Raw genomic sequence first — 26,509 nt, forward strand, 5'->3', positions numbered from 1 at the left:
GAAAAATGTGATGTTTCTTGTAACTGACAGATTACACATTAATGTCAGAAAGCTACCACACAGAATAAGCAAAGGCTAGAGACTATTAGGAACAGGTCCAAATTCAAAGAAGAGAGTTCGTTGTCAGTAGATAATTGGAAGCAAACAGCTAGGAGTCTCTTTTTCCCTTCTTCTCAAGGGAAAAAAACAACCTTCAAACTAATGGGCCAGAACAATGGTAAAACAAGGAAACTCAGGTTCCCCAATAAGTGAGTAACAGAAGCATTAGATGAACCAACTTGGGTCATCAGTGTGATTCAGTTTCCAAGAAAGCAAACCCCAGAGCAGACTGCACTGTCAGCTTGGAGGGTCAGATCATCAGAGGGAGAAAAATCCCACTGACTGCCAATTAGACCACAGCCAGATTTGAGGAACAGCCCAAAACTACTCATAAGTGAGTGAAATTAGCTTTCAGGTAACCATCTTCTTCTTTTTTTTTCACTGTGCAGCACATGGGATCTCAGTTCCCCAACCAGGGATGGAAAACTGCGCCCTCTATATTAGAAGTACGGAGGATTAACCACTGGACTTCAAGGAAAGTCCCAGATAACCATATTCTGTAACAAGTTGTTTATATATATGACAACTCATCTACAGAAAACCTTTCATTCCTTATGCTTTAAAAGGTAAGTATTATAAAACTATTTTCTCTTATATAGGTTTCTGAAATTCAATGAGCACTAAAGTATACTTAGAATAAGATTACACAACATTTATTACATAAAATGTCCATGTTTTAAGACTATGTATAAGGAACAAAAAATAGAGTGTATTAGGTTTCTCCAGAGAAACAGAACCAAACAGGAAGTGTGTGTTTGTATATATTTTGCTCTTAATAAAAATAGATGCCAGAATGTTCTCTAGTCCCTTCAGCCACGTGAAGGTACAATGTGAAGTCTGAACACCAAGAAACAACAGTTCTTAGGGACAAACACTTTTAAAAGCATACCTATGGTCCTAAGAAACCCAGAGTCTAGGGATACTTACTAACTGCAAAAAACTGAATACATCTTAATGACCTCTGAGAAAGGGCTAACTTATATTGTAAATTCTACGATTCTAACGGCAGCAATAATAAAATTCCTCTACAAATATTTTTCTTTTAAAATGTGAGGCCTAAATTCTCATTGACATATACATTTAGATATATATATATATATATATATATTCAAGTAGATTTATTAAAAGGAATTAGCTCACAAGCTTATAAAGGCTGACAAGTCCCAAGATATGGAGGGTAAGCAGGCGAGTTGGAGACCCAGGGGAGACAAAGGTGCACCTCCAGTCCAAAGGCTAGCAGGCTCAATCGAGAAGTTCTGAATCGAAGGTCAGGAAAAAAAGATGTCCTAACCAGAGGCAGTTGGGCAGGAGGAATTCTTACTGTGGCCAGGGTGAAGAGCGGCAGCCCTTTTGTCCTCCTCAGGCCTTTAAGTCCACCCACCTTGCTGTGTTAAGTCACTTCAGTCGTGTCCATCTCTTTGTGACACTATGGACTGTGGACTGCCAGGCTCCTCTGTCCATGACATTCTCCAGGCAAGAATACTGAGTGGGTTGCCACGCCCTCCTCCAGGGGATCTGCCCAACCCAGGGGTTGACCCTGAGTCTCTTGCATTGTAGGCGGATTCTTTACCACTGGGCCATCAGGGAAGCAACCCACCCACCTTAGGGAAGGCAATCTATTTACTCAAGTCTGTATTTAAACGTTAATCTCATCTAAAAAACATTCTCACAGAAACACCCTAGTATCTGGGCTCCAGGCAGCCCAGACAAGTTTACATATAAAGTTAACCAACACAGAAGGGAATACATCAATATGTTATCAATTAATTGGGTAGTAATACTTTCACTTGCACTGGCCTTCTATGTTGTTATTTCAAATGGCATATTTCTATATTTTAATTATTTTAAAAAATTTTACTGAGTTATAATTAACAATCAAGAGACTTCTCTGGTGGTCCAGGGTTAAGAATCGGCCTTCTAAGGCAGGAGATGTGGGTTCAATCCCTGGTCAGGGAACTAAGATGCTACAGGGCAACTAAGTCCACACACACTACTACTGAGCCAAGTAGAGAGAAGCCCACATGCCACAGAAACGATTCTGCCTGCCACAACTAAGACTTGATGCAGCCAAAAAGACATAAATATTAAAAAACAATTAACAATCAGTATAATATATATTTCCATATTTCAAATAATCTCTGCTTCTTTTTCATGTTTTTAGCTTCAACCACGTTTAGTTACTGTCAAATTAATTTATAAACCTCAATTAATAAAACACTGCTCTCTGGAGAACCTAAACAAAGAACTGATATCTTCACTAAATAATTCTAGTAAGGACAACTTTCTAAAAATATTTTCATATTCTAAATGTTTGTTCTGGTATCAAAATCTCTAATGAAGAAAATATACAAGGCTTGATAAAATTTCCAAATTACTTTTGTAGTTCTAGCACTACAGGTTGCTACTGAAACCAGAATATAATTCCAATTCTCATTATCACAATTTATCACAAATTCTAAGCTCTTCGGGTATTTCTCAGAAAAAATTTTACATTTGCTATCACACATTTATCACAAAATTACATTTCACTGGGGAAATACTTAAAAGTGATTCATTTATTTACATATTTACAATATCATTTGGAGATATTTTAGTGTCTTTGGGCCAAATTAAAACATCTGGAAATCTAAAACTTTGGCTAAATTTCCAGATTTTTTCCCCAAGCTTTCCACAGTACTGGCTGTTCAAAACCCAGTAAAGTTTCTATATAGTTCTTATTGGAATTATTTTCCTTGAACATCTGTAATAAATTTTGGTATCTCCCCCAGATAATACCTTTAGGTCCACAGCATTTTAAGTTATGATATTTTGCCTAAGTAAATTATGAAGACACTTTCATGTGTAACAACTGAAGCTGTGCAGTAATGACTGAATTTTTTCTCTTCTGTTTTTGTCAGATATGTTTTACAAGTGAGACCATAAATCTAAATTCCAACAAGTCTGCATTAATTATGTTTTATTAATAATGTTTTATTGGAGAAGGAAATGGCAACCTACTCCAGTGTTCTTGCCTGGAGAATCCCAGGGACAGGGTAGCCTGGTGGGCTGCTGGCTATGGGGTCACACATAGTTGGACCCAACTGAAGCAACTTAGCAGCAGCGGCAGTACTTAACAACATAGCAGATGATGTTAACAATTTGAAGGGTATTTAAAAACATTTTTTATTTGAGCAATTGAAACTCTTAGATAAAAATTTTAGAACATCACTTGCAATAAATCATGTTTTCATTTCAGAAATGAAAATCATTTATGTTATCTTAATTCTTAGGCAATATCAAAAGATGTTTCAGGACATTTTTAAGAAACATTTCAAGCTATAGTTCATTATCATGTTCTTCCACAGTTTTAGAATAAGAACACTTACAGCATTTAAAAGGAATGTTAAGAAGCTTATCAACATTTTGCTAACACTCACTCTGGGTGTTTTTTCTCCCTCCAATTCACAACTGTAAACTCAAACACAATAACTTCACAGAAAGGTATAAATGTTACATATGTATAGTTTGATAAATTTTCATAAACTGCACACACACACAATTAGCACCCAAATAAAGAAATAGATCATAGAACATACCAGCATCCCAAAAGTCTCAATTCCCATACCTTCTTTCACTTATTTCCTTCCCACTTAAGAGTAACCAACATCCTGTTTTTGTACTTCATATAAACAGAATCACAAAGTATGTATTCTTTCGTGCCTGGTTTCTTTTGTTAAACATTAGCTCTTTGAGATAATCCATAATCTTATACATGGTTATACATCTTTCAATATTATTGTATTCTATTGTGTGACAACACCATAATTTGTAAATCCGGGTTGTTTCCAAGTATGCATATTAGTAATGTCACTGCTGTGGACACTCATTGCTTAGACCAATATGGTAGGTACTAGCCAAATGCAGCTCTCTAAGTCAGCTCCTCAGTTGCACTAAGCATGTTTCAAATGGTCAGTAGCTACATGGCTAGCAGCTACTGTATGGATAGCATAGAATAGAGCACTTTCATCACTGCAGCAAGCTCCACTGCATAGTGCTGAATCCACAAGTTGGTGAACATATGAAAATGCTGGGTCAGAAGCTATGCGTATGTTCCACATTAACAGAAGATAGCATCAAATAGTTTTAGAGTGTCCATTACTATTTTGTTACAAGTTCTTCTATTTTAAAATATTAAAACACTGTATTTACTTTTCACCTAATAATCATAATACACTAAATAGGAAAACCACAACAGCCACTGTTAGAACATGGAATGATTCACAGGTAATGAACAAGGCAGGAACACTTTTTACCATAACACAGTTCAAGTTAACAGATGTTCCAAATGTTTCTCAGATGACATTACAACAAAAGGTCCATTATCAACGGCTGTCAAAAAAGAACTAATGGACTTATATCTATTAATTTCAGTGCTATTGCAGTTAGAGTAAAATCATCTACCACTGGTATAAATTTCAGTATTTTAACTGAGACAGCCATGCTGGTGTCTATCAGCTAAACATCACATCTCCTCATAATCCCAACCAATTAACACCAAATATTACCAATCATCTCAAGTTTTGGCAAACGGAGGCCAATGTTGTTTAAACTGTATTTAACCACAAATGAATTTGTGCACCTGTACATATATATGTTGGTCTTTATCATTTTTCCCCTCTTGAGTTGCTCATTTATATTCCTTGTCCATTTTAAACTATCAATTTATAAATTCTTTTACTACTGCACATTATATACTATGATTGCCCATGTATGTCCTTTGCTCACTCAAAGTTACTAATTTCCAAATGTTATTTTTATATTAAGGAAATTAGCCCTCTGTACACATAAGTCTTAAAAATATTTTCCTCCAAATAGTAGTTTATCTTTTTCCTATAAAATTGTTTTAAATGCTAGGTAGTCAAGTTTAATTTTTTTTAGATTTTGTGTTTTACGTCATGTTTAAAAGCCTTACCTTCTCAAATAGCGTATGAAAAGTCAATTTTTCTCCTGCCTATTTAAAAAAAAACTTGATGTATCTGTAACTTACATACTCCAGCCTAAGAAGTAGAACCATCCTTGCATTTTTTAAAGTGGCCTATAATGTTTTTGTTAGACACTGCTAGTTACCTACCTGGCACCGTTCTTCCTTACTAACAGACGTGACTTTGTTTAGGGCAGTAAACATGCCCAGCTTAAAATACTTTACCAAACTCTCTTACAGCAAGGGGTGGCCAAGTGTTTCTGTTCTCTGCTGAGATATAAGAGGAAGTCACTGAATGTGGCTTCCAGAGAGATTTTTAAAGGCAACTTTGACTGACATGCTCCATTTGGCCTCTTAACCTTCCCTTTCTTCCTGATTGGAATCTAGATGTACTACCTAGAGGTGAAACAGCTATCTTGAGACAACATGGATGAAAGTCACCAACGAAAAAAAAATAGCAGAGTACAAAGATAAAAGGAACCTGAGTCCCTGGCGACATTAAGTTGCTGTTAGTCCTAGATTATACACCCTTGGATTGCTTATGTGAGAAAAAGAAACTCTTTGTTAACTGAAGGATCATAGGGTACAATTATCCAGTATGACCATACTGATCATAGGACTGTTTCTTGCAAACAAACACATTCTATCTGATGCATTATCTCATGTACACCAACTTGGCATGCAACCTTTATCTCATACTTTCTGTATATAATTGAGTATATTTCTGGAAACCTTCGTTTCATTGATCTAAATAAATTCAGTTTAATAGCTTTTATTGAATATGGGACACTTTTATATGCTTTATATTAACTAGCTCACTTAAGCCTCACAACAGCCCTTTGAACCTTCACTATTTAATATTAATGTGTAGTACTTGTAAACCTAACACTAATGGTAGATTTTTTTTAATGAAATGGAAAAAGATCAAAAAGGAAAGAGAAAGATGTTTCAATTATCTATATGACAGACTGCAGCAGAAGGCAACCATCTATGTTGCCCTCTATCTGGCAACACTGGTGTTCCACACTGTAATGGAAAAAGCAGCAGACGGATGGTTTGAAGACATAAACTCTTATTCCAATTCTGTTGGTCAAGGTTGTTTGACAACCCTTCCTTAGACTTTAGTTTCCTCATCTGTACAATGAGGTATGATTACACTCAGTAGATGATCTCTAAAGCTTTCCCTAACTTTAATAATCTATGAAAAACTAATAATTAAGCTGTTGGTTTTGAAATTCACTGGATCCAAATCTGAATTTGGGATTCAATGACCAGGCTGCTGTATTCATTCAACAAAGTACTGGGAATACATTAACAAACATGTCAGAAAATGTCCCTGCCCCAGTGGAGCTTACATAATAGTGGAAGACTTGAAAAAAAGAAATCTAGACACTTACCAAGTAGTAGTACTACAAATGAAATAAGCAATGATGTAATAAAGATTTAACTGGGGCATACAGCCGGAGAGTTACAAGATTCAGGGAAGATTCCTCTGAAGTATGGTTATGAAGTCTGTAGAACATTAAGATAGTTATGGCATAATACATGAAAAAGAGTAAAATGTGAAGTGGCAATTTAATTATGTTAAAACAATTACAAAAATTAAGGATGCCCTGTAACACACATACAGAAAAGCACATAAACCATAGAGCTTAATTATTAAGTCCTTAAGATTTTTTCCAAATACAACTCTTCTCCCTCCTCAATAAGGGTAAAGCATTAAAACATTTTGGTGGTCACTTTCCTGCACATGGCACTAATTATTTTCATTGCATAAAATCCCACTGTATACTTGTACCTATTTTATGTTGATGGACATGCTATGTCCAATTTTTTGCTATTACGAATCATATTACTATGCTCCTGTTTTTGTGGCATATGTACATGCATTTCTGTTGGGGATATATCAAGAGTAGGACTACAGACCTTGGCCTTGGTATTAAAAGCACCATTACATCTAATCAAAAGCTCTGATGAGTACTAACTTCCGCCAAATGAGTTTTCATTTCCTTCTACTCACCTGCTATTCCCTCTATCTGTAATAGTGTTCCCTTCCTTCTTTGCTTAGTTAACTTTTACTTACCCGAGGATTTCAGCTTAAACATCATTGCCTCCGGAAGGCTTTTCTTGTCTAATTCCTCTGTCATATACTGTCTTATTACCACAAGCCCCTCCTTCATTTGTTGCAACTGTTTTTACAATGTTAAACTAATTGTTTTATCTCTCAAAAATACTGGCTCATTAGGGTGCCATGTGTGGTCTCTGTTGTGCATCAGAGACCACACATGTGCATTTATTCCTAAACCTAGGGCAGAACCTGGCACATAGAAAGGGGTCAATAAACACTTGATGGATATCTGTTCTCTTCTCACATTCACGGTACCCAATTCAAATGCCAATTCTCCTGAATGCTTCATTCCTGAAGCTACAACCAGTACCATTCTTTGAAAATAAATCTATATTAGGCAAAAGTTTCCTAGGTCTCATTTAGCAAAAAAATTGAGTATGAAGCACTTAGCATGTAGGCCCATCATCAACAACAAAAATATTTTCACTGTTTTCTAGGGCGACGCTACAGTTATGAGTGTAATTTAGCATAAGGATTACAAAACATATGGGTTGTTTCATTATCAAATGCTGCACACAATTTAAGTGATATTTATACAGCAACTGATTTTCACAGAAGTAGAGTCACTATAAAATCAAGAAAAATGTACAATTTCAATCATTTATCACTGAGCATTTATGAAGAGCAGCAATCTTTTATACCAGCTTTTCCTCTTTATTACCAGATGACAAATTTCTCCCATAATCAGTCACTCATTGTAATTTCATTTGATCCTGTCTAAATACTTTGGTAAGCTGTTTTCACTTGCTTGGTTTTTAATAAAAATTGCTCAGTGGCAACTATTATAGAAAAACTAGTGCCTCCATTCTTGATAAATCAAATTTACTTATATTCCAAGTATTAATTTAACAAGCTTATTACAGGTAGGAGAGCATACTTTCCCTGCCCCATAAGCATTAATATTCTTTATATACTCTAATTACAAGTTAAATTCAAAATATTTCATTTAAATGTTTTTCATATTAATATCTAACTTAAATCTCAGTGACAGTATATCACTGAACTGTTCAGAAAGGATGTTTAAAGAATTTTTTCCAAGCATTTGCAAGTTGTAAACTAAACACCTTCAAAGTAAAAACTTATAGATATCTTGCTGAAAGTCAGAAAAGTTGAAACCAGGGTAATCACCAATACAGAATGTAAAATAGGGAGTTATTTTACTAATGCCATCTTAATCATTCCAACATTCTTTACCTAAATTAACCTCCAAGGTGTAGTACCATCAGCATATCGAGAGAATTCAAGTGAGCAACCTAACCCTGTAAAGTGTTTGACTCTTTGCAAGTCCATGGACAGCAGCCTGCTAGGCTCCATGGTCCACAAATACTCCAAGCAAGAATACTGGATGGGTAGCCATTCCCTCCTCCAGGGGATCTTCCCAGCCCAGGGATTGGACACGAGTCTCTGGCACTACAGACAGATTCTTTACCAACAGGGAAGCTCCAACCTAACCCTAAGCTTTATGTTTAATAATATACACTTTGCACAGGGAATATTCTCTTAACCATTTCTCTTTAGACAACTATACCCACTAAGACATAGCAGAACCTAAAACTGTCATAAAGTATATTGAAAGTCTGTTATAAAGAAAATGTATTTCACAAACAGAACTTTCTTCAGAACTATAATGATTTCTAGTGAAAAGATATAAGAATGTCTAATATTGACTAATGTCAAAAATCATATTTTGGAATTTATTTAAAAAGTGACAGCAGAGTCTCAAACACACAAACTACTGTCAGATTATACAAAACAGGAACAGAACCCTTGTAATTCTGTTTCTAAAGGGAAATTACCATGTGGTACTAGGTAAAGCCCAAGATGTAACACAAGGGTTCAATTAAAGAAACTTTTTATGAAAGAGGATAGTAACTTATTTTATGTGACTAAAATATCAGAGAAGAGAGAATCTGAGGATGATTTTTAGCTCTATTAAGACTTATTTCTGACTGCCATGAATTGTATTAACTCAAGTCTAAATCCTGTAATAGGGCCTTTTAAACACTCTGAGACACAACAGTTCGCCATGATGTGTGGTGTTCTCCTTTGCAGCAAAGAACAAAACAAGAAACCCCACTTGTATATTATATATATAAAACAAAACTTTGTGGAAGTAAGACATTTTAAAATTATCAAATTAAAAATTATCAAATGTGTCACAATTTCCTAAAACTTAACACTAGCTAAAATACGTATTACTGAAAAGGTAAAAGATAAGTAACAATCATCTTAAAATATTCAGTTTGTTGAATCTGAAAAGTATTATTTTTATTAGTTTGTAGAAGGATTATTTTATTCAATGTTTTATTACATCAGAATTTTTTAAATTAACTAAATTTTAAACAATATATAAACAAAAATATCTATCTCACATTTTAAGTCAATGTAAATTTTCACTAATTTAGAAATATATTAATATTTAGGGAATTTTTAGAAATAGATTATATATAAAATTGCCTTACAGACCTTAGAAATTAGCAAGTTTAGTAATGGTTCATAAAACTTTATAAATCTTCCTAGACTGTATTTTAATATAAACAAAATTATATATAGATTTTGATTTATAATCAATTTAAAACAGAAATAAATGTCTCTAATTCTTTTTTTTTTGAGGATTAACATTCATCAGGATTACTACGACTGGAAACACTTTAAACACTTATACACACATAAAACTAGGAGAGATCATCTGGGTAATTCTGTTTTAAAAATATTAATGAACTAATAATTAGATTGGAAATCATTATTTTAAATCAATATGACATAAAATATTTTTATATATAAATTCAAGCAGAGGACATTATGGTCAACTTACCATTATCAGCTTTAACAGTACTGTATCTTGTACACATTTACAAATCATGTTTCAAACTGACAATCCTTTTTAAGTGCTTTGCTCATTAGCCCATGAAGACAGTGGCTGAGCTTGAAACATTATGAAACATTATAAATTGTTTTTATATATACCTTAAACTGGACTAGTCCCAAGATTAAATGCTATTATTTTTAAATACTTTTTTGGAACATAAGTACTTCATTTTATCTTACATCAATAATAAACAAGATTCATACAAGTGAACTTTTCATTCACATCTTAAAAAAATGATAGCTTAAAAAAAAATTTAAACCACCTTTGGATGGAGTTGGTCCTAAAATCACTTGACTTACTGCTTAGTAAAATTCTACTGCCTGGTACGGACCCCCAAGCTTTTAGGAGAAGATTCCAGGGTCAGCGCTATGAACATCAAATATAATATTCAACCAAAACAAAGTATTGCTCTCAGAAACCCCTACAGTATGATAAACATTTACTTTGTAGTTACTGCTTCTGTAGCTATAGATCCTTCCTTACTATTCCAAATTATTTTAGGTTTTAGAAGTTTTATCCCTCTGTTGCTTCTAGTCTATTTTCCTAAGCTTGTTTAAATTATCAGCATCATGTAATTTTCCCACATTATTCTGGCCCAAAGATAGCTCTATACTTCTCACTTCTGCAGCTTAAAGTTTTTTTGTTTTTGTTTTTTTTTCTATTTTAGGGGGAGAGGAGAAAAGAATGAGAGATGGGCTTGATATCTTGTTAACTTGTAGGCTTTTTTCAGAGTTGCTGGATATTTCCTGACACATTAGAGTGCTCAAGGAATATATCCCAAGACGTGGCCACATTATCATATTGAAGACAGCAGTTAATTCTTCCAGTTGAGACCAGAAAGGACAATATAATAATTTGCTAATAGTTCTTAGGCATTTGGTATTTTATGGATATCAAATATTTCACCTACTTTACAAACTAGCTGGAATTTCTTAGTATCTCTCACCAAATATTGTATGTTTGTTAAAGAGTACCTGATACTTGTTAAAATATCAGGTAATACAAGACAAGGTGTTATAAAACAAAACACACAGCTGGGAAGCATTTTATTTTTTTCTACTTCATATAACATTGCTCAGGACCACAAGACTCTAAAGGTCTCTTTTCAGCAAATTTTACGGCTTAGAAGTGCCACTTAAAAATATTTATTGATGCTATAAATAATATTGTTTTTCTACATACTGACAGTTTTAATAAATGCCATATCCGTCATCAAATGCCATAAGCAGAAACTTTAAATCAGATATTTAGACATTCAAAAGTGGTTTGTAAAAAATAGCACACTCAAACAAACCGAATCTACATCAGCAATTGTTATAATTAGTCTTAGTTGTTATTATTGAGAATTCTGATGTATGGCAGAAACCAGCACAATATTGTAAAGCAAATATCTTGCAATAAAAAAGTAAAAAAAAAAAAAAAAAAGAATTCTTAACAAGGACATATTGCCAGAAGCATGTACGAGACTTTAAAAATTATATATAATTTAAGAGCAAATTTAATTTCATAAATAAAAACATTAAAGGCCAAATTAAAGAAAGTGTAAGCATCGGATTTAAAATATCTTAACTTTTAGGCTATTCAGAAATATATTTTGTGAATAAGAATTACTTCATAAATATATATGTATAAATATAAATATATATCTACAGGATCTGCAATGCAGGAGAAAACTCTTTAAAGGAAAAATTGCACTTTTAGATGATCAGAATGTTATTATATTTACCCTTCAAGTGAAATATAATTACCATTCCAGGTGCTTTTGGCACAGATTTTTAGGTGAATATTGACACAATCTTAAAAACACAATGCTTTTATATTTTATTCACTGGAATATGAAGAATCAAACAGAATTCAGAATTCTGACCAAAAATATTCAGATAACTCCAATTGCTTAATTAAATACAAAAAAAAACTGTTTTAAAAAGACCTGAAACTGCCTTTACATCTGAACATGTAAAATTTTACCGTCAACAGGGTTTTTTTTAACATCCTCAAGCAAGAATTTCCAGCCTACACAGAAATGTAACATTGTCTTTTTCTACTTATATATGATTTAGATCACACCCCAGTATATAAGGACAAAAAATAAATGTATAATAAAAAGATTGGATAAATCAGGAGAGGCTTTTTGGTCTTGAATTCTTCACCCACTAACAATGAAGCAGCACTGTAGGCAGCCCAAAACACACCAAAGAGCTTAAAAAAAAAAAAAAAAGACAAAAGGCAGCATATTAGCAAGTCAATTAACATTTTAAGTATCATAGAGTAAAAATAACATTTGCAGTATTTTTTTTTTAAAACAACCCTGGCAACCAATTAGAGAAACAGCAAAATTTATTGAGAATGCTGAAACCTTATTAAGAATATTCATCCTTGCTCTGTTTCTTGACATCTGGAAGTGACTCAGGTTTTACGTTATCAAACTTGTCTAATTCTAAGAATCACCTGGGGTGACTATTAGCTTCCTGGGATTCATTCTAGTTCTACTGAATCAGAATCTCTAACAGAAGAAGGGTCTAATTATAGGTCATTTTAACAACTGTCCTGGATGATTTAAGACAAGGCAACTTTTGGAAAAACTATTACTGGGATGAGATGCTGAAAGATATTTGTTTCCTAAGAAAACTAACTGATTCTGTAGAATATATTCTTTTTTTCCAAGAGGTAGAAAAACAGATTAAGTGAAAATTTCACACAATCTTATAAGTATCGAGTCATTTTCCCAGGACTAGGTAGAAATATAGTGTTACAAGGGAAGGAGGAAAAATGTAACATTTTGGTTTAGAGTATTCTGACTATGTACCTACTTCATTTTAAATTACATCCACTAGAAATTTATGTAATACTTCTTAGTGTAGTCACTGAAGGCATTTTATAAAATAAAATGAGAGATGTTTGGCAGTACCCCTGGCTTCTAGCCACTCAATACTAGTGCCACCCCACCTCCCCCATCTGTGACATGCAAAAATGTCTCCAGATATTGCCAAATGTCCCTGGGGGGCAAAACTGCCATCAGTTGAGAACCACTGGTACAGAGGTAAAAAATAAATACTGGAAGATTGACTGAAAATTATTTGAGATGATCCAATTTTCTACTGCACTTTTAAAACTAAATGCAAACAAAACATATAAGATATTTTAATCTTACAAAAAAGTATAGAGAAATAAAATTATAATCAAATTCCATTTGTACATGATGATTAAATGTTTGTTGTGAATAAATGGTTAAGATTGGTAAAATTACAGAGATTTAATGTTAAAAAAAATTAGTGCTTGTAAACTGCTTTCCAATGCTACAGTTAAAGGATAAGAGTTCTCATGATTTATTTCATTCTTTCATTATTATTTCATTATTTCTCAACAGACTTTGGACTAAAACAAGAAACATGCAAAACAGATTGCTACACAAAGATTAAAGTGATTAGGGAAAGAAATGTGGCAAAGAAATATCTAAAGTTCACAAAATTTTTATCCTAAAATTTTAATGATTTTATAAAAGACTTCTATTTTATAATAACACATTCACTTGTTGTATAAAGAATATTAAAGACCAATTTTCAGTTGAACTCAATGACTAAAAATAATCAGAGGATACAGTTTTAGCAGTTTTGGGAATAGTCTCAGAAGCATTCAAACAATCTTTAACCCAAGTAAAACAACACACAGGCAGTGCCTGAATGACTCAGTAAAGTGGTATGTTCACTAAGACTAAATAATTAAATGCCAGCAAGGGTGGGGCTAGCTTCTGCACTGCAAGACTTTCAACCTAAGCACTAATAATGATATTTTTTTAAAAATTAGGGTTAGAGGAATGAAAGTGTTTCTTGGTTTCTAGCATGTTCCAACAGTTGAAACATACAAAGATGTTCTCAAAATATTCGTTTAATATTTATAATAGTAACAGCTACTGTTTGAGCCTACTGTATGTCAAGCACTATACTAGTCATTATTTATTCTTCAAAATCTTCATAACAAATCCGAAAAAGTAGTTGCTAAGTTTACTCTAAGAGGAGAGTAAGAAAAGATAGCTCCCCAAGGCAGACAGCAAGAGGCAAAATCAGGATTTGAATTCAGGAATTTAGAATTCAGTTCTAAAATCCGACTCTTCTCAATATCCAAGGCTTATATGTCAGTGTTAGCCTGGAGTTACTCAATTCTAAAAGGAATAATTTCTTTTACACTGGAATTAGTAATAAACTTTAAGTGAAACCAAAAGTCATAAAGTAACTCTACTTAAGTGAGTCTACTTAAATACTCTTAGTATTTAAATACTCTAATATGGAGATTACATAATGGTAGCTCTAGTATTGAAAGTAGTGGTCTTAGGAAGTTCTATTTTCCATAAAGAAAAAAAATTACATTCACTGTGTAATATACATACATGTGTGAAAGTAGTCATTTATTTTTTCCAAAGTGGTTCAAAATTAATAAATGCCAACATTTGCTTTATCATTATTCATTAAGTGTTTAATATTAACACTAAATGTTTAAAGTGGGTACACTGTTAATAAGTTTAACACAGCATAAAGAAGTCCTGATTTCTGCAACATAGAAAAATCAGTTTATTAGAACTACGTATATCTTACTTGACCAGTAATTTACTATTCAAATAGGAGTAACAATTATTAAATAAATATCCAATGGAATTTCAAATAAATATAAATTCATCTTATAAGCACAGAAAAGAAATTTTTAACATTAAATAAAAAATTTTGAGTGTAATATCCTGAGGCCTGATTTGCTCTTTGTTCTTTATTCCACCTTAGATATACATTATAATTTCTGGCAATTAAAAGGGGAAAGTATTTGGTAAAATCAGTGAGTAAGGTTACTGTTTCAAAATACTACTAACTGCTTGATATAAACAGTTTTAGATTACAAGATTCTTTAACCACAAAGCTAGTACAGTCAGCTCTTATTACCTGTGGGTTCTGCATCTACGGATTCAACCAACTGTGGACTGAAAATATTTGGAGGAAAAAAAAATTCCAGACAGTTTCAAAAAGCCAAACCTGAGTATGCTGGACTACAGACAACAATTTTTATTGTATTAGGTATCATAAGTAATCTGGAGATGATTTAAAGTAGATGGAAGGATTTGCATAGGTAATATGTAAATACTACATAATTTTATCCTGGGGACTTGAACATCTGAAGATTTTTGTGTCTGTGGTGGTGGTGGTGGTGGTGGGGGCAATCCTTGAACCAATCTCCCATGGATATGCAGGGGCAATTGTAGACTGTCCTGACTGGAAAACAGTAAACTACTTTTTATAACACACACTACTTACTTTTATAAGTGTAGACACGACTTCAAATGATCCAACCACCAAAAGTATAGGGGCTATTACAATGAGAGGAAGTAATGAATATCCTATAACTCCAAGAACTTGGCCATACGCAACCTGTGAATTTTCAAAATTTTAAATAAATATCATAGAAATCAAGTTACTTATTTTAACCACTATTAAGCATCATATACACTTTGTTGTATTTACATAAGCATGAGAATTAAGAAAATCATAAAAGTATCATGTAGTAGTAGTAATACTATCCCCATTATGAAGAAACTGATTCTCAGGTCTTTATTCAGGAAAGACACACCTAGCTGGTTAGAGTTCAAATAAGATATAAGATCTAGATCTTTTAACTTCCTCAAATAGTCTTTTTTTTTTTCTCCAATTTAGTTACTTTTCAGTTGAAGGATAATTGCTTTACAGAATTTTGTTGTTTTTTTGTCAAACTTCAACATGAATCAGCCATAGGTATGCATACGTCCCCTCCATCCTGAACTTCCCTCCCATCTTCCTCCCCATTCCACCCCTCTAGGTTAATACAGAGTCCCTGTCTGAATCAACAACAATCTTAAATTACCAAAACAATTAGTGATACCTGTCTTCATATAAAAATTGTATGAGATTTTATCTAGAATATTAGAAATAATACACAAACAAATGTCATTTTAAGTCCTTGTTAAAATTATTTTAAATTTCCATAAGCAGAGTAAAAGAGTTACACAGATAACTGTTACTCTAAATTTATTCAAGAGTTGTAGATTAAGATGGTGAACTGAACATATATCTAATACCATTCCTTCTCAAAACTCCACTAAAAGGGAAGAAAAAAAGAAACTCCTTTTTGTAAGAGGCATAAACAAGAGGCAAGAAGTTGCAACAACAGCAACTTAATTTTGGAAACTGGAAAGTAGAAGAACAAGAGCTAAGATTCAGATTTGGAGACCGTCCCCCGAAGTGTGAGAAAAAGGCTCAAGAGTTCAACATTTAGCATTCAGTGTTCATGCTGCTGCTGTTGCTAAGTTGCTTCAGTCGTGTCTGACTCTGTGCGACCCCATAGATGGCAGCCCACCAGGCTCCCCCATCCCTGGGATTCTCCAGGCAAGAACACTGGAGTGGGTTGCCATTTCCTTCTCCAATGCATGAAAAGTGAAAAGTGAAAGTGAAGTCGCTCAGTCGTATCCGACACTTCATGATCCCATGGACTGCAGCCTACCAGGCTCCTCCGTCCATTGGATTTTCCAGGCAAGAGTACTGGAGCCAGTGTTCATACAGTAAGCCTAATATAAGTCAGCACCCGTATGATAACTGTGCCTGACATCCCTTTTGCTTTACTCTCTCCACAAATAGCTGAATTCCAGAGTGCTACAATTCCTAGGTATACAGTAATTCATAAACTCTAAGTTAACTCTAACTCAAGGTGTGGCCCATGGTATTCTGGGGATCCAGCAGACTCTTCTAAAAGACTGGACATCAAAACTATTTTTTATAATAGTGATAAAACATCTCCAAAGAAGACATACGGATGGCTAACAAATACATGAAAAGATGCTCAACATCACTCATTATTAGAGAAATGCAAATCAAAACCACAATGAGGTACCACTTCACACCAGTCAGAATGGCTGCGATCCAAAAATCTGCAAGCAATAAATGCTGGAGAGGGTGTGGAGAAAAGGGAACCCTCCTACACTGTTGGTGGGAATGCAAACTAGTACAGCCACTATGGAGAACAGTGTGGAGATTCCTTAAAAAATTGCAAATAGAACTACCTTATGACCCAGCAATTCCCCTGCTGGGTATACACACCGAGGAAACCAGAATTGAAAGAGACACATGTACCCCAATGTTCATCGCAGCACTGTTTATAATAGCCAGGACATGGAAACAACCTAGATGTCCATCAGCAGATGAATGGATAAGAAAGCTGTGGTACATATACACAATGGAGTATTACTCAGCCGTTAAAAAGAATTCATTTGAATCAGTTCTGATGAGATGGATGAAACTGGAGCCAATTATACAGAGTGAAGTAAGCCAGAAAGAAAAACACCAATACAGTATACTAACACATATATATGGAATTTAGGAAGATGGCAATGATGACCCTGTATGCAAGACAGGAAAAAAGACACAGATGTGTATAACGGACTTTTGGACTCAGAGGGAGAGGGAGAGGGTGGGATGATTTGGGAGAATGGGAATTCTAACATGCATACTATCATGTAAGAAGTGAATCGCCAGTCCATGTCTGACGTAGGGTGCAGCATGCTTGGGGCTGGTGCATGGGGATGACCCAGAGAGATGTTGTGGGGAGGGAGGTGGGGGGGGGGGTCATGTTTGGGAACGCATGTAAGAATTAAAGATTTTAAAATTAAAAAAAAAATAGTGATAAAACATTATTTGCCTTTTTAAATAAGGTTGACATTGATACTAATAGAACAAAAGCAATGGGTAAAACATCAAGCTGCTTTATTATGCCAACGTGGTATGAATTGTATTAATAGTAACTATGTTCTTTAATACCATACACAGAAAAGAAAGAAAAAAACCCTCCTGTTTCACTTAAAAACGACCTTAATGAAGCAGTTAAAATGACTGATTTTATTAAGCCTCAACCTTTGAATATGACTTTTAATATTCTGTGTAACAAAATGCAAAGTACACAGAAAGCATGTCTTCTACCTTGATTCAATGGTTATCCCAAGGAAAGCACGTGTACAACTGCTTAAGTGAACAGCTGAATTAGATGCTTTATCCATGGAACACCATTCTTACGTGAAAGAACAAATGAAAAACTGTAAGTATTCACAGTTAGGTACTGATAGGCAACATGATTGAAAATGAATGAAATGAGCCTGTTGCTTCAAGAAAAACAACTCACAGTATTTCTTTCAAATTACTAAATGCTCTCTCAAGCAAAAAGTATAATTTTGGTAAACTCACATCCAACACTGTAATGTTGACATTTTCTGCTGAGATAGGTGATATTAATGAATGTGGTTTTCTGATATCGTAGAATAAAACGTGTCAACATTTGGAAGTTCTGCAAACCTCAGTGAACGAGTGTTTTCTAGATGACCATGCATGGGTAAAAAGATCCATTCAAAATGAATTTCAATGAAACAGAATATAAAAAGTTCACTAATATGGTTTGAGATTCCTCACAAGAAAACTTTTAAGAAACTATTTCCTGTTGAGGGCACCCAAAGCTGGTGCTCTGGGAATACCCAGAGGAACAGGGTTGGGAGGGAGGTGGGGGGGTGTGTTAAGGATAGGAGGGACACATGTAGAACTGTGGCTAATTCATGTTGATGTATGGCAAAAATTATCATAATACTGTAAAGTAATTATCCTTCAATTAAAATTAATTAATTGAAAAAAGTGATGGTATGACAACATGTCTGATTTTTGGCAAATTATAAATATTAACGAAACAAAAAAAAATCTATTATATTATCTCTTGAGTGTTAATGTAGTATCAAAATAGAAAAACCACAATCATCCAAAAAAATGTGTTAAAATATCCTTCCTTTCCAAATTATATACCTGTATGAGGATGTATTTTTTATATATACTTTATCCAAAGCGATATATCCTATAACAATTGAATGCAGAAAGCAGATATCAGGATCCAGATTCCACTAACCCAGATATTAAAGCTACTTGCAAGAATGTATAACAATGCCTTTTCCTCAATTTGTTTTTAAAAAGTCTTCTTTAAAATGCATTATTTATGTTAAAATGTATTTGATTTGCTTTTAGTTTTAAATGAATAAACACACATTAAATTTTTTTTATTTTTAATTTCTAACATGATAATTTTGTTTGCTTTAACTTTTTTGGTCACAAAATGAGGCATGTTTATTCCCTGGCCAGGGACTGAACTCACACCCCCTGCAGTGGAAGTGTGGCATCTTAACAACTAGACCACCAGGGAAGTCCCCATGATAAATACTGGTAAACACAACCTACATTAAGCTCTATGGTTCAGTTCAGTTCAGTTGCTTAGTAGTGTCCGACTCTTTGAGACCCCACAGACTGCAGCATGCAAGGCCTCCCTGTCCATCACCAACTCTCAGAGCTTACCCAAATTCATGTCCACTGAGTTGGTGATGCCATCCAACCATCTCATCCTCTGTCTTCCCCTTCTCCTCTGGCCTTCAATCTTTCAGAGCATCAGGGTCTTTTCAAATGAGTCAGCTCTTTGTATCAGGTGGCCAAAGTACCAGAGTTTCAGCTTCAACATCAGTCCTTCCAATGAATATTCAGGACTGATCTCCTTTAGGATGGACTGGTTGGGTCTCCTTACAGTCCAGGGGACCCTCAAGAGTCTTCTCCAACTCCACAGTTCAAAAGCATCAATTCTTTGGCAGTCAGCTTTCTTTATAGTCCAACTCTCACATCCATACATGACTACTGGAAAAACCATAGCATTGACTAGACAGACCTTTGTTGGCAAAGTAACGGCTCTGCTTTTTAATATGCTGTCTAGGTTGGTCAAAACTTTCCTTTCAAGGAGTAAGCGTCCTTTAATTTCATGGCTGCAATCACCATCTGCAGTAGTTATTTTGGAGCCCAAAACAAGAGTCTGCCACTGTTTTCCCATCTATTTGTCATGAAGTAATGGGACCGGATGCCATGATGTTAGTTTTCTGGATGTCGAGCTTTAAGCCAACTTTATCACTCTCCTCTTTTACTTTCATCAAGAGGCTCTTTAGTTCTTCTTTACTTTCTGCCATAAGGGTGGTGTCATCTGCATATCTGAGGTTATTGATATTTCTCCCGGCAATCTTGATTCCAGCTTGTGTTTCATGCAGCCCAGCATTTCTCATGACGTGCTCTGCATATAAGTTAAATAAGCAGGGTGACAACATACAGCCTTGATGTATTCCTTTTCCTATTTGGACCCAGTCTGTTGTTCCATGTCCAGTTCTAACTGTTGCTTCCTGACCTGCATACAGGTTTCTTAAGAGGTCTGGTATTCCCATCTCTTTCAGAGTTTTCCACAGTTTGTTGTGATCCATACAGTCAAAGGCTTTGGCATAGTCAATAAAGCAGAAATAGATGTTCTTCTGGAACTCTCAGGCTTTTTCGATGATCCAGCAGATGTTGGCAATTTGATCTCTGGTTCCTCTGCCTTTTCTAAAACCAGCTTGAACATCTGGAAGTTCACGGTTCAAGTACTGTTGAAGCCTGGCTTAGAGAATTTTGAGCATTACTTTCCTAGCGTGTGCTGCTGCTGCTGCTGCTGCTGCTAAGTTGCTTCAGTCATGTCTGACTCTGTGCGACCCCATAGACGGCAGCCGGCTAGCGTGTGAGATGAGTGCAATTATGCAGTAGTGTGAGCATTCTTCAGCACTGCTTTTCTTTGGGATTGGAGTGAAAACTGACCTTTTCCAGTCCTGTGGCCACTGCCGAGTTTCCAAATTTGCTGCCATATTGAGTGCAGCACTTTCACAGCATCATCTTTCAGGATTTGAAATAGCTCAACTGGAATTCCATCACCTCCACTAGCTTTGCTCCTAGTGATGCTTCCTAAGGCCCATTTGACCTCACATTCCAGGATGTCTGGCTCTAGGTGAGTGATCACATCATCATGATTATCTGGGTCATGAAGATCCTCTTCGTACAGTTCTTCTGTGTATTCTTGCCACCTCTTCTCAATATCTTCTGCTTCTGTTAGGTCCATACCATTTCTGTCATTTATTGACCTCATCTTTGTATGAAATTTTCCCTTGGGATATCTAATTTTCTTGAAGAGATCTAGTCTTTTCCATTCTATTATTTTCCTCTAATTCTTTCCATTGATCACTAAGGCTTTCTTATCTCTCCTTGCTATTCTTTGGAACTCTGCATTCAAATGGGTATATATTTCCTTTTTGCTTCTCTTCTTTTCACAGCTATTTGTGGGACTTCCTCAGACAGCCATTTTGGTTTTTTGCATTTCTTTTTCTTGGGAAAGGTCTTGATCCCTGTTTCCTGAACAATGTCACGAAACTCCATCGTAGTTCATCAGGCACTCTGTCTATCAGATCTAGCCCCTTAAATCTATTTCTCACTTCCACCATATAATCGTAAGGGATTTGATTTAGGGCATACCTGAATGGTCTAGTGGTTTTCTCTACCTTCTTCAGTTTAAGTCTGAATTTGGCAATAAGCTCTATGGACCTGAGATCAAAAGTCTGAGGACAAAATAGAGAATAAACTGTATGCTTCCCTATAAAGCTCTAAGTTATTTATAAATGATAGGATTTTTTCTTTCCTCTTTCTCATAACATGTAGAGTATAAATAATACTAATATATAGGTCACCTTGAAAGAAGCAGCATAAATTAAAAGCAGTTCTGGGGCAACAAACAATTATAATGAACATAGTTACTAATAGTATCTGCAATATCAAAAATAAAGCTTACCATAAAAAACAAAGACTATTTTCAAAATTAACTACTTACTTCTCCACCAAGAACTCTAGCCAGTAAGAAAATCGTTAGTGAACCAAATATCCAAATGGTTATAATCCATGAGACCACCTTAAGAGAAAAAAATTCGTACAATTAATATCTGTGTTACCAAATAAGCTGAAAATTTCCCATGAGCTCAATTCTCTACCATATAAGGTATTTTGGTATCACTGACTTTAGGTCATAGGAAGTTTGGGTTCCCAGGTATCTTCCCAAAACCTAATAAGAATATAATATATAATTTTACATCCAAACTGAAAATTTGGCAATGATCAGTTACTTAAGGAAACCTCAGTATTTTAAGATCTATGATAAAAGATGACTGCAAAAAGAGAGCAAAGTGTTGACTCTCAACTCCTGCTTTACAGCATTCTACATGGTAAATTTATCTGTGAAACAAGTTACTAATCTCAGGAGGTCTCTAAAATTTACATTAATTACACATTTATCCAAGTAATAGAATGTGGGCAACACTTCAGACAATTTTAACTCTTGAGACTTGACATAATAATGATACATGCATATATGTCCAAGTTCTATCTGCTTGAGGGGGTCTAGAAATAAAGATACCCGGTAGCAACGTAAGAAGACTAACTGCCCAGTTATGGTGCATGATGTGTGTCCTTAGTCGTGTCAGATTCTTTGCGACCCCATGGACTTGTAGCCCATCAGGCTCTACTGCCCACTGGATTTTCCAGACATGAGTTGCCATTTCCTTTTCCAGAGGATCTTCCCGACACAGGGACCGAACCCACGTCTCTTACATCTCCTGCACTGGCAGGTGGATTCTTTACCACTAATGCCATCTGGGAAACCCAGACACTTACTGGTTTCTAAATATTCCCCTATAAAAGGAACTAGGATTCCCTAGGGAAATGACTGATTCCAGGGCTGGGACAGGGAAAATGAAAGATGAGTCCAGAATCCACTGTGGAGTCAAGAAGAAAGGAAGCACTCAAAAAAGGATGGGAATATGTCAAAAGGATACCAAAGCTAACCTGAAGGAGCTTCCAGTAGCTAAAACTGCAACAATCTAAGCAATAAAATACATGATTATACTGGATTGTAGTCCATAATCATAAGGGATTTGATTTAGGTTGTACCTAGAGTGCCTGACGAACTATGGATAGAGGTTCGTGACACTGTACAGGAGACAGGGATCAAGACCATCCCCATGGAAAAGAAATGCAAAAAAGCAAATGGCTGTCTGGGGAGGCCTTACAAATAGCTGTGAAAAGAAGAGGTGAAAAGCAAAGGAGAAAAGGAAAGATATAAGCATCTGAATGCAGAGTTCCAAAGAATAGCAAGAAGAGATAAGAAAGCCTTCCTCAGTGATCAATGCAAAGAATTAGAGGAAAACAACAGAATGGGAAAGACTAGAGATCTCTTCAAGAAAATTAGAGATACCAAGGGAACATTTCATGCAAGGATGGGCTTGATAAAGGACAGAAATGGTATGGACCTAACAGAAGTAGAAGATTAAGAAGAGGTGGCAAGAATACTCAGAAGAACTATACAAAAAAGAGTTTCACGACCCAGATAATCATGATGGTGAGCCAGACATCCTGGAATGTGAAGTCAAGTGGGCCTTAGAAAGCATCACTACAAACAAAGCTAATGGAGGTGATGGAATTCCAGTTGAGCTATTTCAAATCCTGAAAGATGATGCTATGAAAGTGCTGCACTCAATATGTTAGCAAATTTGGAGAACTCAGCAGTGGCCACAGGACTGGAAAAGGTCAGTTTTCATTCCAATCCCAAAGAAAGGCAATCCCAAAGAATGCTCAAACTACCACACAATTGCACTTATATCACGTTAGGAAAGTAATGCTCAAAATTCTCCAAGCCAGGCTTCAGCAATACGTGAACTGTGAACTTCCAGATGTTCAAGCTAGTTTTAGAAAAGGCAGAGGAACCACAGATCAAATTGCTAACATCCGCTGCATCACTGAAAAAGCAAGAGAGTTCCAGAAAAACATTTATTTCTGCTTTACTGACTATGCCAAACCTTTGACTGTATGGATCACAGTAAACTGTGGAAAATTCTGAAAGAGACGGGAATACCAGACCACCTGACCTGCCTCTTGAGAAACCTATACGCAGGTCAGGAAGCAACAGTTAGAACTGGACATGGAACAACAGACTGGGTCCAAATAGGAAAAGAAAGGAGTACGTCAAGGCTGTACGGGGTCGCACAGAGTTGGACACGGCTGAAGCGACTTAGCAGCAGCAGCAAGGCTGTATATTGTCATCCTGTTTATTTAAATTAACTTCTATGCAGAGTACATCATGAGAAACGCTGGGCTGGATGAAGCACAAGCTGGAATCAAGATTGCCAGGAGAAATATCAATAACCTCAGATATGCAGATGACACCACCCTTGTGGCATAAAGTGAAGAGGAACTAAAAAATGCCTCTTGATGAAAGTGAAAGAGGAGAGTGAAAAAGTTGGCTTAAAGCTCAACATTCAGAAAACTAAGATATGGCATCTGGTCCCATCACTTCATGGCAAATAGATGGGGAAACAGTGAAAACAGTGGCTGACTTTATTTTGGGGGGCTCCAAAATCACTGCAGATGGTGACTGCAGCCATGAAATTAAAGGTCGTTTACTCCTTGGAAGGAAAGTTATGACCAACCTAGATAGCATATTTAAAAGCAGAGACATTACTTTGCCAATAAAGGTCCGTCTAGTCAAGCCTATGGTTTTTCCAGTGGTCATGTATGAATATGAGAGTTGGACTGTGAATAAGGCTGAGCGCCGAAGAATTGATGCGTTTGAACTGTGGTGTTGGAGAAGACTCTTGAGAGTCCCTTGGACTGCAAGGAGATCCAACCAATCCATTCTGAAGGAGATCAGTCCTGGGTGTTCTTTGGAAGGAATGATGCTAAAGCTGAAACTCCAGTACTTTGGCCACCTCATGCAAAGAGTTGACTCACTGGAAAAGACTCTGATGCTGGGAGGGATTGGGGGCAGGAGGAGAAGGAGATGACATGGATGAGATGGCTGGATGGTATCACCGACTCGATGGATGGTGAATTTGAATGAACTCTGGGAGTTGGTGATGGACAAGGAGGCCTGGTGTGCTGCAATTCATGGGGTCGCAAAGAGTCGGACACACGACTGAGCGACTGAACTGAACTGAATTGAACTGATAGTCCACAAAGTAAAGTATCTGTCTATACTAACAAAGATAAGAAAGTAATGACAAAGAAAGAATAGCTGTTCCAAAGAGAATACTAATAAATCCATGTGGAAGAAAGGAGGAAAATCATATTCAGTAAACAATATAGTAATAATTATTGAAAGAAGAGCCATCAATAGAAGCTAAAATTAGTGGACTAAAATTTGATGAGAAACAGAGTGCTTGCCTAGTCACAAAGTATCTCCACAAGACATTTATTATATTAAAAAGGGAAAAATAGCAACTTTACAGTGGAGGAATTGGGCAGATACCACCCCCTTGCCTTACCAAGTGATCAACAATAATAGCACCAGGAATAAGACATATCAGCATCATGTAATGCCTAATAGTATGTAGAGAAGGGCACAATGTCACTTCTTTGATATTCCTGCCAGAAATGTATTACCTCAATCCAGCATGAGAAAATATTAAACAAATTCAAGTTAAGAAACATTCTATGGAGGTAAGAATTTTCTGTTTTTAGCCTTAGAACCCTGCATTCAAATGAAAGATTATATAGCTAAAATTCACTTAGAAATGCTCTGCATGAAGGGTTGGTGGTAGGCAAGAGACCAGAACCTCCATTCAACTTCTTCAATGGTGCTTGTCTGCAACATAATACTTGATATAAATCGATCCAAGGTAAATATTAATAGGACTAGTGTTCTATAACATTAAGGATTCTGCTATGGAGAGAATACTCTGAATTATCAAGTAAGCACAAATTTAATCACAAATGTCCTTTAGGAAAGGAGGCAGAAGGATATCTGACTACAGCAGTGAAGGCAATGTGACAATGGAGACTGCAGTGATGCAACCAGAAGTCCAGCAACGCTGCAGCCTCTGACTTGGAAAGAGGCAAGCAACAGACTGTCCTGGAGCCTCCAGAGGAACCAGCCCTGCGGACATTTTGATTCTAGCCCTTTAACACTCAGCTTGGACTTCTGACTTTGAGAACTGTCAAAGAATAAATCTGCATTAAGTCACTAAACTTACAGAAATATATTATAGAACAAAAGGAAACTAATTTATTTCCAAATCACTCTGTGGTAAAGAATTATTTTTTACTCCCCTAAAGCCTTAAACTAAAGATGAGGGAGTGATGTGTATATACTGTGTTTTGATGATACAGATAAGGCCTCTGAGAATGGGACATGGTAAAAACAAATACTGATGGAATTCCTGTCATCATTAAAATGTTTATTTTAAAAAACAGAACTAAAAATGAATAAAAGGTAAAAACATGAGTATTGTTTTTTTCAATTATTTATTCTTATGGAAAACCAGAAAGGGCATGGGCAGCTGGGAACAGTCCCAACCACTTACCCATTTGCCATATAAATACTAATACTTTTCATGTGAATGATGACGTAGAACAGTTTGCAAGCCATTAATCCAAGGAACCTCCCACTTATTTAAGAACAGTTGTAGGGATGGAAAAGTGAGAAATAATGGGTAAAGCTATAGCATTTTTCAAACATAATGAAGTACTACAGTTAATATTTGTTA

The 26,509-nt window shown here is 35.5% G+C and overlaps 1 protein-coding gene across 1 annotated transcript in view; it reads right to left on the bottom strand.

Annotated features, from left to right (window-relative positions):
- Positions 1 to 11,853: 11,853 nt before the first annotated feature.
- Positions 11,854 to 26,509, bottom strand: part of YIPF4 (Yip1 domain family member 4) — a 34,476-nt gene continuing 19,820 nt past the window's right edge. Inside the window, exons 4-6 of the mRNA XM_069583616.1 lie at positions 21,808 to 21,885; positions 15,351 to 15,464; positions 11,854 to 12,255 (exon numbers count right to left, since the gene is read on the bottom strand). Coding sequence (XP_069439717.1) covers positions 12,118 to 12,255; positions 15,351 to 15,464; positions 21,808 to 21,885 — 330 coding nt within the window. The 3' untranslated portion in view covers positions 11,854 to 12,117. The remainder of the gene's footprint in view (positions 12,256 to 15,350; positions 15,465 to 21,807; positions 21,886 to 26,509) is intronic.

This window comes from Ovis canadensis, chromosome 3 (genome assembly GCF_042477335.2).
Source record: "Ovis canadensis isolate MfBH-ARS-UI-01 breed Bighorn chromosome 3, ARS-UI_OviCan_v2, whole genome shotgun sequence".
Taxonomy (NCBI): Eukaryota; Metazoa; Chordata; class Mammalia; order Artiodactyla; family Bovidae; genus Ovis; species Ovis canadensis.